The 17,251-nt window shown below is 36.1% G+C and overlaps 1 protein-coding gene across 3 annotated transcripts in view; it reads left to right on the forward strand.

Moving 5' to 3' along the window:
- Positions 1-17,251, forward strand: part of LOC139975329 (mediator of RNA polymerase II transcription subunit 12-like protein) — a 93,230-nt gene that overhangs the window by 465 nt on the left and 75,514 nt on the right. For 2 of the 3 annotated variants that reach the window (XM_071983183.1, XM_071983181.1), the window contains exons 2-7: positions 2,280-2,342; positions 3,091-3,129; positions 5,230-5,334; positions 9,519-9,608; positions 11,725-11,887; positions 14,644-14,843. In XM_071983183.1, coding sequence (XP_071839284.1) covers positions 2,280-2,342; positions 3,091-3,129; positions 5,230-5,334; positions 9,519-9,608; positions 11,725-11,887; positions 14,644-14,843 — 660 coding nt within the window. Of the gene's footprint in view, positions 1-2,279; positions 2,343-3,090; positions 3,130-5,229; positions 5,335-9,518; positions 9,609-11,724; positions 11,888-14,643; positions 14,844-14,886; positions 15,102-17,251 lie in introns of those variants that run through there. The other variant, XM_071983184.1, reaches the window with a different exon arrangement.

Raw genomic sequence — 17,251 nt, forward strand, 5'->3', positions numbered from 1 at the left:
TGATTGAACACCAATTCTGTTTTTTGTATGACCTACTTTTAATAATACTAGGTAGCGTTGTGCGGGATCCCGGTAGTCAAGTGAATCCCGGTATCACAATCCCGGTATTGACTATTCCCGATCACAGTGCAATGTGTAACTACTACCGATATTGGGAAAACAACCGCTTATTACATTCGTTCGGTGTCATTCACGGGAATCCCGGACATAATGAAAATATGTATGTGTTACTATTTGAATTAAAGAAAAGAAAACACCTTTATTTCTGGTTCCTGTATTCTTAGTTTGCATAATATCTGATCAATTTACTTACTGGCCTAGACCTATATATTAGCGAATCAACTTTTCACGTAGTAATTTGGACCTAGACTACACCAAATATCGAACGTTGATTGCGCTCAGCATCTTACGGGACCTCAAAGTTATTCTGAAATTTGATTATTTATTCTTCCTTCAAACGATGATTGTCAAGTTTCCCATGTACAAAATCTTACCATTATGCATTTCACCTCATTTTGTTATAATAATTATAACGATTTAATAAATTTTGAGCCAAAACCTCAGGGAGTATATCCAGTTTAAATCAATCTTCACACGGGATTGAATATTATTATAGCATAGGGTACAGCATGTAATGCAGTACTTGATATTTGATGGTGTAATGAAATGGATTCGTTTATTAATGCGGGGGTACCGAGAGGTAGTATTGACGGTTGGTTCACAGGTATCTTCATTCAAGGAGACCATGTTAAACAACATTACAAACTATTGAAATGTATTTATTAAAAGTGTTCTGTCTAATACTCTTTGACTCCCTTCCCCCTCCCACAACACCCCCCCAACACCCTCCCCATAGTGCACTATGCAGATTTCTATATAGCATACAGTATGTGACTGATTTATACTGCAAAGAGACTGCATAAACATGCATTAAGGTATACTGAATTATTTGGTATGGTAATCTTCTGCTTCAAATTGTCTGTATGCATGTAACCCCCCCCCCCCTCCCACCCACATCCTCTACCCAACCCTATATCAGAAAATAAAATGAATGTGAACCATTGCATACATGTACAATGTGTACTAAGTGTGTACATGTTGAGTACAGTAAAATTGTAACTGTAAGTGGAGATCTCTGTTAGTGAATTCTACAAATTTCTGTACCCAGAAGTAGTATTGACGGTTGGTTCACAGGTTTATGGGGTACCGATTTCCATCACTAGTACGGTATTATTACACTTACTTTTTGACATTTCCCCCCAAAAAAGAACCCAACTCAGTCCTAGGCTAAATAAGTAACATAATTTAAATTTTGTAATCTAGCTGGGAGTAGCTGTCATCTCATTTTGTAAGGTAAAATCATCACATTTTAATTAAAGTTTTAAATATATTGCAAAATTATGAATCACAAGGCAGACTGTAAAGCTTGTACAGCTTTCTGCCTGTGAAATTTTAGTAATTGTATTCCATGCATATTGTTTATCTTAAACTATTTCACAATAGCACAGGTGGAAATTGAAGCAATATTTGAAATCCAGTCACCATAACACGAAATCCACAATTTGCCTGCATCTGTCATGTAGGGTTACAGTAACAAATGTTATTTTCAAAAAGTAACAACAGTTGTTGCTGGCGGATAAAGATGTATACATCGATTCCCCCCCTCCCCTACCCTCCACATCCATTCACCTTTGTGGTCAGAACTGATTTTGGAAGGAATCTCTTAAATGGTCCCATATTTTAAGTTAAAAAGCAATATTCAATTGTTACAAATCGTTCAAAAAATCTTCTCTCTGTGCTCAAATTGAGAACTTGGCTGCTGTATATGGCCAAGTCACTATTTTGGAACTACCTTACAAGCCGCACATTGTTTTAAATTCTTTTGAGTCCATCCATCCAAAAAGGATATTGCCTACTTTTGTTCAAATGTGTAAGTACAATATGTTGTATGTATTTTGTATACCATAGATCGGATTTGGTAAGTTTGGAATAAAACCACTTTGATGTTCTCATTTTGTTTGGTGTCTGATTATTTCTTGGGGATGACTCAAAACATACAGATACATTGTTTCAAATCATAACATTCACTTGTCTGCATTCCAGCTAATATTTCTCTACTGTAACATCAATGACTGTAACATCAATCAAGATCTCAGTGTGAGCTACTGCAGCATTGCTGATCTTCATCAAGTCAGTGCATGTGTACCATTATTTTCAAATAGTTTGGTGTTCAGTATATAGTTTCACAGAGTTCATTTATTTCATTTATATTCCTACAGGATGAGTTGACTGCATCCAATGCCAAGTTTGGTTTTAGTAACAAACCATTGTTTTCAGAAGAGGTAGGCTTTCTCTTCAATATTTCTTTGATTTTTTTTATGTAAATGTTAAACAGGTTATTACCATAATTTTATTAATTGCACTGTAGTCAATCCAATATGTCTTTTAGTTTGAGAGATCATTGTTTATCATGCTTGCTTGATAAACATGAATAGTTTCCTTTATTTGAAAAATTGTACAAGCAGCATGCCATTACCAATCCCATCTTCTACTTTGAAGAAACTAGGTTTGAAGTGTTCCTTCACATTCTTGCACTTGTATAAAAATGACATCATACAGTCCGTACTAGTCAGCACTTGACTTGTTCATTGTACTGTATCTCTTTATTCATATCTTACTTTATTTTCTCTGATAGAAGATGATTAAAGTATTTACAGTATCTTGTAGGAGCTTGTACTTCATCAGATGAAGATGGTAATTAAGATATTGCTCCTTGATGAAACAATAAAACAATTTACAAATTAACTGAGCAAATATTGTAATTTATGTGTAACATTATGTATTGTCTCAACTTATTAAGTGAGGTACATATTTTAGAAATTCTTATCTTGTACCGACTTTGAATGTTCTCCTCTATGATTTATGTAAGACCTTAGTAAATTATCTTCCCTATCTGTTTTACCCTTGTTGTATTTTCTATGTTTTTTATACTCATTGTTTTCAGTCCTCCTGCAGCACAGGGTATCAATGGGTGAGATTATTGAGATGCTCAGGTGTTTGTTGACTTATTGATTGTATTTTATCTTACAGCATGGATCTGCAAGAAAATGTCACATAAACAGAAATAAGGTGGGTGCTTGCTTCCATCTTCAACTTCAGAGTTGCATTTAATATGAAGAAACCTGATTGTTATATTTTGGGTACAAAAGTTGGAATTTAAAATGAAGGAAGCTGATTGTTAAAATGTTTTGCTATTATGCATGAAATCATGAGTAGAAATTTTCAAACAAAAAACATGCTGTTTGTTTACAGAATGAAACAATCATTTGTATGCATGCACAGCAGATGTTTTGACCTTTCCATTATAACTGTACATCAGGCTACATGCTTGGGCACATATTTTACACCTAGCACCATTACATGAAGTATATTGCAGTGAATAATTTATCAATCGCAAAATGCTACAAAAAATGGTCAACTTGCAATACAATTGTAAAGATGAATAGCAGTTCTCTACACAGGAGCTATAGTATTCGATGTGAGAAATATTCAAACTGTAAAAAGTACTAGCCAACATTTGAAGACTAAATCTATTCCCTGTGTCGCAATATATTTCCATAGGCATTCCTGTGCCATTCAAAGGACACATTCAACAAATCCCCTTGAGTCATAAGTTGAATCCATGACGACCGTACAGCACTTCCTTCTTCTTGGCAGGACAATAATAATAATAATAATAATACATAATTTTTATATAGTGCCAAACAAACTATGAAATAATTCTCGTAGGGCTTAACAAAATAATAGCAATTATTACATATATGCATTGGTGAAGAGATACGTTTTTAGTGCTGATTTGAAATTGTTTACAGTATTGCATATTTATATGTTCTGGGAGTGAGTTCCACAGGCAAGGTGCACTGGATGTGAACGTTCTCAAGCCGTAAGTATGTGTTTTTACTCTAAGGATGAGTAACATCAGTGATGAATTTGAGCAAAGTGAGCATGTGGATGACGGTCGGAGCTGAAACAAGTTGGTGAGGTAGCTTGGTCCTACATTGTGCATGCATTTGAAAACCGTTGTAAGGACGTTACTAGTGGGGTTCCATAAGGGTCGGTTTTTGGTCCCTTGTTGTTTGTTGCCTATATAAATGACCTTGACGGAGATATTTTGTCTACAGCTAAGAAGTTTGCTGATGACACCAAATGGTATTCTGAGGTCTCTTCCAAAAGCAATTCTGAGAATTTTAAAACGGATTTGGATAAGGTTTTTTCCTTGTCTCAGAGATGGCAAATGCTTTAATATTGATAAATGCAAGGTGATGCATAATGGTAGTAGTAAACCAGAGGTATACCTACAATCTTAATGGTGTGGAGTTACAGGAGGTCTTTGTTGAAAGAGACCTACGTACCTACATTGACTCATCTCTGCAACCTTCTAAACATTGTCTTAAAGCTGCTAAAAGAGGTTATAGGGTTTTAGGTATCATCAAGAGGAACTTCAGTTTTCTGAAAGAGGACAGTAGTTAGGCTTTATAAGCAGTTGGTTAGCCTCAACTGGAGTATGCTGTGCAGGCTTGGAACCCATATTTTGCTAAGGATAAGGAAGTACTCGAAAAGGTCCTGAGGAGGGCTACTAGGATGATTAGTTCCTTAAAGAGTATTCCTTATTATAGGCGGTTACAACTGTTGAATCTCACCACACTGGAGCTTAGGAGGTTACGTGGTGACTGATTCAGGTTTTCATGATTGTGTATGGTTTTGACATTTATCCTAAACTGACTTTTTCATGTTTGCAAATAATAGTTGTACCAGAGGTCATTGTCTTAAAACTACAAAAGTCACAAAGTAGGATTAATATTTGGCAAAACTTTTTGTCTAATATGGTTGTCAATGAGTTTGCCTGAGATAGTTGTACTTGCAAGTAGTGTGAATGGGTTTAAGAATGCTCTGGACAAGCACTTTAAGCATTATAATCGGGTCTGAATGTTTGTGTCTTCAGTTTTTTTTCTCGCGTATAGGGTCCTTTATGGGGACTTGAGTGTCCCTCCTGTTCCTTTTCCACTAAACTAAACTAGTTCACAGTATGTCATTATTTAAAGACCTTCATACAAGCTTGCATTGGTTTTTAGAGTTTTGCAAAGATGTTTATTGTAGGTTGTCCATATATTTAATCAATGATTTTGACTGTTTAACACTGATGTGCTCTTCCTTCTCAAATCCTTCCAGTTTGGAGCTAATTTTAGCAGCATCTTAGCAGAGAAACAAAAGCTTAATACATGTCAAGACTCTAGCAGGAAGAAGTCACAAGTATCCAAGGACAACTTCTTATTGGTAAGCCTCTATCCCATCCCCATAGCTCAAAACTACTATGATACCCCTCTTAGCTCACACTCAGCACTTACAATTAGAGAGTTATGAGTAACTTCATAAACTACATGAGATAGTACAAGTAACCATCAACACAGTATGGTTCACGGCACAGTTCATTAACTACATGAGATAATACAAGTAATCCTCAACACAGTATGGTTCACGGGCACAGTTCATTAACTACATGAGATAATACAAGTAATCCTCAACACAGTATGGTTCACGGGCACAGTTCATTAACTACATGAGATAATACAAGTAACCATCAACACAGTATGGTTCACGGGCACAGTTCATTAACTACATGAGATAATACAAGTAATCCTCAACACAGTATGGTTCACGGGCACAGTTCATTAACTACATGAGATAATACAAGTAATCCTCAACACAGTATGGTTCACGGGCACAGTTCATTAACTACATGAGATAATATAAGTAACCATCAACACAGTATGGTTCACGGGCACAGTTCATTAACTACATGAGATAATACAAGTAATCCTCAACACAGTATGGTTCACGGGCACAGTTCATTAACTACATGAAATAGGACAAGTAACCGTCAACACAGTTTGGTTCATGGGCACAGTTCATTAACTACATGAAATAATACAAGTAATCATCAACACAGTATGGTTCACGGGCACAGTTCATTAACTACATGAGATAATACAAGTAACCATCAACACAGTATGGTTCACGGGCACAGTTCATTAACTACATGAAATAGGACAAGTAACCGTCAACACAGTTTGGTTCATGGGCAAAGTTCATTAACTACATGAAATAGGACAAGTAACCGTCAACACAGTTTGGTTCATGGGCACAGTTCATTAACTACATGAGATAATACAAGTAATCCTCAACACAGTATGGTTCACGGGCACAGTTCATTAACTACATGAGATAATACAAGTAACCATCAACACAGTATGGTTCACGGGCACAGTTCATTAACTACATGAGATAATACAAGTAATCCTCAACACAGTATGGTTCACGGGCACAGTTCATTAACTACATGAGATAATACAAGTAATCCTCAACACAGTATGGTTCACGGGCACAGTTCATTAACTACATGAGATAATATAAGTAACCATCAACACAGTATGGTTCACGGGCACAGTTCATTAACTACATGAGATAATACAAGTAATCCTCAACACAGTATGGTTCACGGGCACAGTTCATTAACTACATGAAATAGGACAAGTAACCGTCAACACAGTTTGGTTCATGGGCACAGTTCATTAACTACATGAAATAATACAAGTAATCATCAACACAGTATGGTTCATGGGCACAGTTCATTAACTACATGAGATAATACAAGTAACCGTCAACACAGTATGGTTCACGGGCACAGTTCATTAACTACATGAGATAATACAAGTAACCGTCAACACAGTATGGTTCACGGGCACAGTTCATTAACTACATGAGATAATACAAGTAATCCTCAACACAGTATTGTTCACGGGCACAGTTCATTAACTACACGAAATAGGACAAGTAACCGTCAACACAGTTTGGTTCATGGGCAAAGTTCATTAACTACATGAGATAATACAAGTAATCCTCAACACAGTATGGTTTACGGGCACAGTTCATTAACTACATGAGATAATACAAGTCATCCTCAACACAGTATGGTTCACGGGCACAGTTCATTAACTACATGAGATAATACAAGTAATCCTCAACACAGTATGGTTCACGGGCACAGTTCATTAACTACATGAGATAATACAAGTAATCCTCAACACAGTATGGTTCACGGGCACAGTTCATTAACTACATGAGATAATACAAGTAATCATCAACACAGTATGGTTCACGGGCACAGTTCATTAACTACATGAGATAATACAAGTAATCCTCAACACAGTTTGGTTCACGGGCACAGTTCATTTAACTACATGAGATAATACAAGTAATCATCAACACAGTATGGTTCACGGGCACAGTTCATTTAACTACATGAGATAATACAAGTAATCCTCAACACAGTATGGTTCACGGGCACAGTTCATTGACTACATGAGATAATACAAGTAATCCTCAACACAGTATGGTTCACGGGCACAGTTCATTTAACTACATGAGATAATACAAGTAATCCTCAACACAGTATGGTTCACGGGCACAGTTCATTGACTACATGAGATAATACAAGTAATCCTCAACACAGTATGGTTCACAGGCACAGTTCATTGACTACATGAGATAATACAAGTAATCCTCAACACAGTATGGTTCACGGGCACAGTTCATTAACTACATCAAATAGGACAAGTAACCGTCAACACAGTTTGGTTCATGGGCAAAGTTCATTAACTACATGAGATAATACAAGTAATCCTCAACACAGTATGGTTCACGGGCACAGTTCATTAACTACATGAAATAGGACAAGTAACCGTCAACACAGTTTGGTTCATGGGCACAGTTCATTAACTACATGAAATAATACAAGTAATCCTCAACACAGTATGGTTCACGGGCACAGTTCATTAACTACATGAGATAATACAAGTAACCGTCAACACAGTATGGTTCACGGGCACAGTTCATTAACTACATGAGATAATACAAGTAATCCTCAACACAGTATGGTTCACGGGCACAGTTCATTAACTACACGAAATAGGACAAGTAACCGTCAACACAGTTTGGTCCATGGGCAAAGTTCATTAACTACATGAGATAATACAAGGAATCCTCAACACAGTATGGTTCACGGGCACAGTTCATTAACTACATGAGATAATACAAGTAATCCTCAACACAGTATGGTTCACGGGCACAGTTCATTAACTACATGAGATAATACAAGTAATCCTCAACACAGTATGGTTCACGGGCACAGTTCATTAACTACATGAGATAATACAAGTAATCCTCAACACAGTATGGTTCACGGGCACAGTTCATTAACTACATGAGATAATACAAGTAATCCTCAACACAGTTTGGTTCATGGGCACAGTTCATTAACTACATGAGATAATACAAGTAATCCTCAACACAGTATGGTTCACGGGCACAGTTCATTTAACTACATGAGATAATACAAGTAATCCTCAACACAGTATGGTTCACGGGCACAGTTCATTGACTACATGAGATAATACAAGTAATCATCAACACAGTATGGTTCACGGGCACAGTTCATTAACTACATCAAATAGGACAAGTAACCGTCAACACAGTTTGGTTCATGGGCAAAGTTCATTAACTACATGAGATAATAGAAGTAATCCTCAACACAGTATGGTTCACGGGCACAGTTCATTAACTACATGAGATAATACAAGTAATCCTCAACACAGTATGGTTCACGGGCACAGTTCATTAACTACATGAGATAATACAAGTAATCATCAACACAGTTTGGTTCATGGGCACAGTTCATTAACTACATGAGATAATACAAGTAATCCTCAACACAGTATGGTTCACGGGCACAGTTCATTAACTACATGAGATAATACAAGTAATCCTCAACACAGTATGGTTCACGGGCACAGTTCATTAACTACATGAGATAATACAAGTAATCATCAACACAGTTTGGTTCATGGGCACAGTTCATTGACTACATGAGATAATACAAGTAATCATCAACACAGTATGGTTCACGGGCACAGTTCATTAACTACATGAAATAGGACAAGTAACCGTCAACACAGTTTGGTTCATGGGCAAAGTTCATTGACTACATGAAATAATACAAGTAATCCTCAACACAGTATGGTTCACGGGCACAGTTCATTAACTACATGAAATAGGACAAGTAACCGTCAACACAGTTTGGTTCATGGGCACAGTTCATTAACTACATGAAATAATACAAGTAACCGTCAACACAGTATGGTTCACGGGCACAGTTCATTAACTACATGAAATAGGACAAGTAATCCTCAACACAGTATGGTTCATGGGCTCAGTTCATTAACTACATGAAATAGGACAAGCAACCGTCAACACAGTATGGTTCATGGGCAACACGGTATGGGTTATGTGCACAGGTAACGGACTGTACAAGTAAGCGATATTTTTAATGTTTGTGATTGAATGTTGTAAGAATTATGAGTGTGCATTTGAAGAAACAATATTTCATCTTTCTCTCCTTGCAGATAAATCAAAATCACAAGTCTAAGGGAACTTACCGACCATGGTTTCAAGATCTAGCTGGATCAAAGCCTCTTAATACATTGTCAAGAAAGGTAGTAAAGTAAATTTAGTAAGATACGATCATTAGTATTTTTATTAGACACACCAGGTAGTCATCAATAGGTTCACTGTTAAGACCATTATAAGGACCGACGTTGCAGGTTTCTGCGTCCCAGACACTAGATATTAGTCAGGGACACAAAATTGCTTGTGTGTGATGTACAAACCCATTTGATGGTTACAGTGCTGAAGGCTCATTTAACTTATTTAACTCATTTATACTATGTTAATAAATGGAATTTGTCAACATTTTAACCTTTTGACCATTGTTGGATCATTGATAGTGTCATCAGTATGGCCATTATGTGATCAACATTATCTCCAGTATTAGGACCATTATTGGACCATGAATAGGTACAAACTTGTGAATATTACTAGGATTGCTGTTATAGTCATCAATCTGTCCAACATGATCATTATTAGGACTATTGATGGCTCATGAATAGGTGCAACATTGTGACTATTATTAGGATCACTATTATAGTCATCAATCTGTCCAACATGATCATTATTAGGACTATTGATGGCTCATGAATAGGTGCAACATTGTGACTATTATTAGGATCACTGTTATAGTCATCAATCTGTCCAACACAAAGATCATTATTAGGACTATTGATGGCTCATGAATAGGTGCAACATTGTGACTATTACTAGGATCACTGTTATAGTCATCAATCTGTCCAACACAAAGATCATTATTAGGACTATTGATGGCTCATGAATAGGTGCAACATTGTGACTATTACTAGGATCACTGTTATAGTCATCAATCTGTCCAACACAAAGATCATTATTAGGACTATTGATGGCTCATGAATAGGTGCAACATTGTGACTATTATTAGGATCACTATTATAGTCATCAATCTGTCCAACCTGATCATTATTAGGACTATTGATGGCTCATGAATAGGTGCAACATTGTGACTATTACTAGGATCACTGTTATAGTCATCAATCTGTCCAACATGATCATTATTAGGACTATTGATGGCTCATGAATAGGTGCAACATTGTGACTATTACTAGGATCACTGTTATAGTCATCAATCTGTCCAACACAAAGATCATTATTAGGACTATTGATGGCTCATGAATAGGTGCAACATTGTGACTATTATTAGGATCACTGTTATAGTCATCAATCGGTCCAACCTGATCATTATTAGGACTATTGATGGCTCATGAATAGGTGCAACATTGTGACTTTTATTAGGATCACTGTTATAGTCATCAATCTGTCCAACATGATCATTATTAGGACCATTGTTGGATCATGAATTGGTACAACACCATGACCATTATTAGAACCATTGTTGGATCATTGATAGTGTCATCGTTATGGCCATTATGGGATCAACATTATCTCCAGTATTAGGACCATTGTTGTACCATGACTTGACTAGGTACAAACTTGTGAATAATACTAGGATCACTGTTATAGTCATCAATCTGTCCAACATGATTAGTATTAGGACCACGGATGGATCATGAACAGGTTTTACAATATAACCATTATTAGGACCATTGTCATTGTATTGTTATATGTTGATGATATGTAAGTAATGCAAATATGTAAAGTAATGTAGTAATGTAATATTTAGTCAACTGAAGTAGACAAGCAAGACATAAAACCACCTCTTTGAAGATGACAATTATTTATTAGATCTTAAGGGATTCTGGCAAATAGAATGTAAATAAAAACCTGTGGACTGCTTTTGTCATCCCCACACAGCAATAAAGCTTTGTAGTGAAAAGCATTTTTGTTTACTTAATAGGTCAATGAAGGAACCCTTCTTCATCTTTTCCATTTTCTTTAATGAATGTATTGTAAGCCATTCCTTGGAGGAATAATTGGTAACTATATCTCATTGACAACTGACATTATGCCACAGTTGTTGAGTGAATCATTGGAGAATGCCACTGACAGTTATTGAACTCTGTTGTCTCCATGACCTGTTTGGCACCTTTCTGTACTCCTTTCACTGTTCCATAGGGCATGAAGTTATTTACACATACACCAGGAGGTCTACCCAATACTGAATGTAAATGCTAGTATTAGTGAAAGTTGCATAATATTAATTGTAAAAAACAAATTTGTTTGCAGGTTCCATGGTTTAATCAAAGAAATGACATTTTTGTCATACTTTGTGAGTTTGAAGTTCCGATGTCAAGGGCAGCTTGGTTCCTTAAGATGACAGCTGCTTATGCAGGAGTGGCACAGTCAGAGAACAGAATGAAGAAACGGCAACCTAATGATCCATCTCAAGGTATAATCCTCAGATTATATCACTCCCTTGCATATAGTACTGCAAACTTAATACAATAGCACTGCAAACTCAATACAAAATTACTGCAAACTCAATACAATATTACTACAAAAGCAATACAACAGTACTGCAAACTCAAATGCCATAGTACTGCAAACTCAATACAATAGCACTGAAAATGGCAATACAATAGCATTAAAATGGTAATACAATGTTACTGTTAACTAAATACCATATTACTGCAAACTCAATACAATAGCAATGAAAACGGCAACACAATAAGGCTGCAAAAAGAAATACCATAGTACTGCAAACTCAGTACCATAGTACTGCAAACTCAGTACCATAGCACTCCAAATGCAATACCATAGTACTGCCAACTCAGTACCATAGTACTGCCAACTCAATACAATAGCACTAAAAATGGCTATACAATACTAATCTAAACTCAGTACCATAGTATTGCAAACTCTGTACCATAGTACTGCAAACTAAATACAATAGCACTAAAAATGGCTATACAATACTAATCTAAACTCAGTACCATAGTACTGCAAACTCAATACCATAGTACTGCCAACTCAATACCATAGTACTGCCAACTCAATACAATAGCACTAAAAATGGCTATACCATACTAATCTAAACTCAGTACCATAGTACTGCAAACTCAATACCATAGTACTGCCAACTCAATACCACAGTACTGCCAACTCAATAGCTTAGTACTGCAAACTCACTACAATAGCACTGAAAATGGTAATACAGCAAGGAATCACTAAGCTATTTTGCTCCATGGTTAATAATTATGCAGTCCTACACCACACTCCAGTGTTATATACACCCTTACCTTATAAGTTGGTCTCTCCTACAATGCAACCCATTTTACATATACACCCTTACCTTACAAGTCGGTCTCTCTTATCATACACTCCAGTTACATACATGTCTCTCTTATCATACACTCCAGTTACATATACACCCTTACCTTACAAGTCGGTCTCTCTTATCATACACTCCAGTTACATACATGTCTCTCTTATCATACACTCCAGTTACATATACACCCTTACCTTACAAGTCGGTCTCTCTTATCATACACTCCAGTTACATACATGTCTCTCTTATCATACACTCCAGTTACATATTCACCCTTACCTTACAAGTCGGTATCTTCTATCAGACAATCCACTTATACACCCTTACCTTACAAGTCTCTCTTATCATACACTCCAGTTACATATTCACCCTTACCTTACAAGTCAGTATCTTCTATCAGACAATCCACTTATACACCCTTACCTTACAAGTCTCTCTTATCATACAATCCAGTTGCATACATGTCTCTCTAATCATACACTTTAGTTACATAATACATATACACTTTCTGGTTATGATGCTGAAGACTCAGTAACCTTTGCAATCATGCTGATCTGTGTGTGTGTTATGAGTGTATGTAACAGCTAGCTTGATATCTTTACAACTATAAGTTAAATCAATGCTATACTTGGTAGGTTGATGTCCCATGATGTGCTGATTACCTTATTATTGTTTTTGGTTCCCATCTCAGGAAAATTAAGGAGAGGTTGGACTTAACATAAAATTCTTCAAATGTCAATATCTCTTCAACCATATGTTTGATTTAGTTCAAACTTGGTATGGTGAAGTAACTACATAGTAGGTAAATGTTCTTTGCAAAACAATTTTACCTCATAAGTATTCATGAGTTGGTGGTGATTAATGGGAAATAGTCAAAAACAGCTTGTAAACACAATATCTCAACAAACACTAGTTGAAGCAATGTGATACTTGGTAATTAGGTGCCCCATGATGAGTAGATGTGCCCTATTTTTCTAGGTTCTCGCAGCTAGAAATTAATAAGTGGGTCAGGCTTAACATAAACAAATTTAAATGTCAATATGCCTGCAAACATATGTTCAATTTGGTTCATACTGGTAAAGTGAGGTTGATAATAAGCACATTTTCATGACGTCTCCAACTTGAAATCATTATGCATGGTTTTCATCTCTGGTATATTAGCTTTGTCACATTACATTCATACAATCAACCATGTCATTTTTTGTGTGCATATCATGAATATTAATTAAAAAAATTGTAATCAGATATCTCTGAAATAGTATCTCTAACTAGCTTTATACATATGTACTCGGATAATACAATTTAACTAATGATATAGATGCTTATGGGATCATAAAATTTGACTTCATTAATATCATCAATGTATCTGGTTTTATGTGTGTATGTGTTTAGGAACTTGCAAAGACGCCATCATTGGCTTATCAATGCCGCAAGCTGACCGAAGTCAATCTCTTAGATTCATATGTAACGTCCATCATGATGAATTGTCAACTGTCAACAACTCTGTAACTGGACGACATACATTAATCTTGGAGTGACTCGATCTCGGGACCTTATGATTGAAAGGCACTGGTGTTAACCACTGAGCTAACACTCCTGGTTTGGTTTACACTAGGTTACTAAATAGACTTTATCAACATGATAACTGATTGCTGGTACCTTCGTTTATATGTTGCGGCCTTATTCAGTAGATAATCCCTTTTCATTCTGTTTACATAAGTTCATGAATATTTACATGTATGGCCTACCACACTATGAATGTTTGGGCATCGGAACCACTAAACATTTAATTTTCTGGTTCTGCCTGTTTTGGTGAATGTGTACCTAAATCTGTCATCTTGTAATGTTACATATCTTTTATTCTCTCTGTCTCTTAGAATGGTGCCAGCTCTTAACAAAGTTCCTTAAGGAGCAACTGGCAAAAATCACAGAATATCACCAAGCCTTTGGTCCATTGCCATCAACTTCATCATACATGACCTCTGACCTTAACAGTCAGTCTTCTATGTCACAAGAAGTTGAAACTGCATTGAAACTTTGGCAGTACAACACAAAGCTTGCTAGGTTTCTCTATGAGGTATCGATACTCATGCTTTATTTCAATACTGTTTCAATGTTTCACTGTGGGATATAGATGTCTTTTGCCTGATTTCAATACTGTTTCAATGTTTCACTGTGGGGTATAGATATCGCTTGCCTGATTTCAATGCTGTTTTAATGTTCCTCTATGAGGTATAGATACTCTCGCTTGATTTCAATACTGTTTCAATGTTTCACTGTGGGGTATAGATATCGCTTGCCTGATTTCAATGCTGTTTTAATGTTTCTCTATGAGGTATAGATACTCTCGCTTGATTTCAATACTGTTTCAATGTTTCACTGTGGGGTATAGATATCGCTTGCCTGATTTCAATGCTGTTTTAATGTTCCTCTATGAGGTATGGATACTCTCACTTGATTTCAATGCTGTTTTAATATTTTTAGTTGAAGAAGTTGTAGAAATAGTTAGAACCGATGTCTTTAAGTTACAGCTTTGGTGTATTTAGAAGTCAAGTATGTAAGGTCTGTAATGGTCAAAATAAAACAAATTAATAGCTGAATTAAGTGTGAGTATGTGTATCACCATAGATAGTGACTGATGTGAACAGGTCAGTGCACTAACAAGAGGCAGGGAGTTATTTATACAATTATTATAACATATGTCAGTATGGGTCGTAAGGTACATAGCTACCGATGTGGTCCAGACAGTGCATTAAACATTTGAGAGGGATGGTTTATGAAATTATTCATGCTGCTAGTTTGGTTGCTTAAAATTAGTAAGTACCTAAACGGATTTATGAAATTATTCATTATGTTTGTTTGGTTGGTTTTAGTCAGTACCTTATAGGGATTTATGAAACTATTCATGCTTTTGGTTTCGTTGCTTAAAATTATAAGTAACTAAAGGGATTTATGAAATTATTCATGCTGTTGGTTGGTTGCTTTTAGTCAGTACCTGAAGGGATTTATGATATTATTCATGCTGTTGGTTTGGTTGCTTGTAGTCAGTACTTAAAGGGATTTATGAAATTATTCATGCTGTTGTTGGTACGGTTGCTTGTAGTCAGTACCTAAAGGGATTTATGATATTATTCATGCTGTTGTTGGTTTGGTTGCTTGAAGTCAGTACCTAAAGGGATTTATGATATTATTCATGCTGTTGTTGGTTTGGTTGCTTGTAGTCAGTACCTAAAGGGATTTATGAAATTATTCATGCTGTTGTTGGTTTGGTTGCTTGTAGTCAGTTCCTAAGGGGATTTATGAAATTATTCATGCTGTTGGTTTGGTTGCTTGTAGTCAGTACCTAAAGGGATTTATGAAATTATTCATGCTGTTGTTGGTTTGGTTGCTTGTATCCAGTACCTAAAGGGATTTATGATATTATTCATGCTGTTTGTTTGGTTGCTTGAAGTCAGTACCTAAAGGGATTTATGAAATTATTCATGCTGTTGTTGGTTTGGTTGCTTGTAGTCAGTACCTAAAGGGATTTATGATATTATTCATGCTGTTTGTTTGGTTGCTTGAAGTCAGTACCTAAAGGGATTTATGAAATTATTCATGCTGTTGTTGGTTTGGTTGCTTGTAGTCAGTACCTAAAGGGATTTATGGAATTATTCATGCTGTTGGTTGGCTGCTTTTAGTCAGTACCTTAAGGGATTTATGATATTATTCATGCTGTTGTTGGTTTGATTGCTTGTAGTCAGTACCTAAAGGGATTTATTCATGCTGTTGGTTGGTAACTTTTAGTCAGTACCTGAAGGGATTTATGATATTATTCATGCTGTTGTTGGTTTGGTTGCTTGTAGTCAGTACCTAAAGGGATTTATTCATGCTGTTGGTTGGTAACTTTTAGTCAGTACCTGAAGGGATTTATGATATTATTCATGCTGTTGGTTTGGTTGCTTGTAGTCAGTACCTAAAGGGCTTTATTCATGCTGTTGGTTGGTAACTTTTAGTCAGTACCTGAAGGGATTTATGATATTATTCATGCTGTTGGTTTGGTTGCTTGTAGTCAGTACCTAAAGGGATTTATTCATGCTGTTGGTTGGTAACTTTTAGTAGGTACCTGAAGGGATTTGTGAAATTATTCATGCTGTTTGTTTGGTTGCTTGTAGTCAGTACCTAAAGGGATTTATGATATTATTCATGCTGTTGTTGGTTTGGTTGCTTGTAGTCAGTACCTCAAGGGATTTATGGAATTATTCATGCTGTTGGTTGGTTGCTTTTAGTCAGTACCTTAAGGGATTTATGATATTATTCATGCTGTTGTTGGTTTGGTTGCTTGTAGTCAGTACCTAAAGCGATTTATGGAATTATTCATGCTGTTGTTGGTTTGGTTGCTTGTAGTCAGTTCCTAAGGGGATTTATGAAATTATTCATGCTGTTGTTGGTTTGGTTGCTTGTAGTCAGTACCTCAAGGGATTTATGAAATTATTCATGCTGTTT

The sequence above is a fragment of the Apostichopus japonicus genome, chromosome 10 (genome assembly GCF_037975245.1).
Source record: "Apostichopus japonicus isolate 1M-3 chromosome 10, ASM3797524v1, whole genome shotgun sequence".
Lineage (NCBI taxonomy): Eukaryota > Metazoa > Echinodermata > Holothuroidea > Aspidochirotida > Stichopodidae > Apostichopus > Apostichopus japonicus.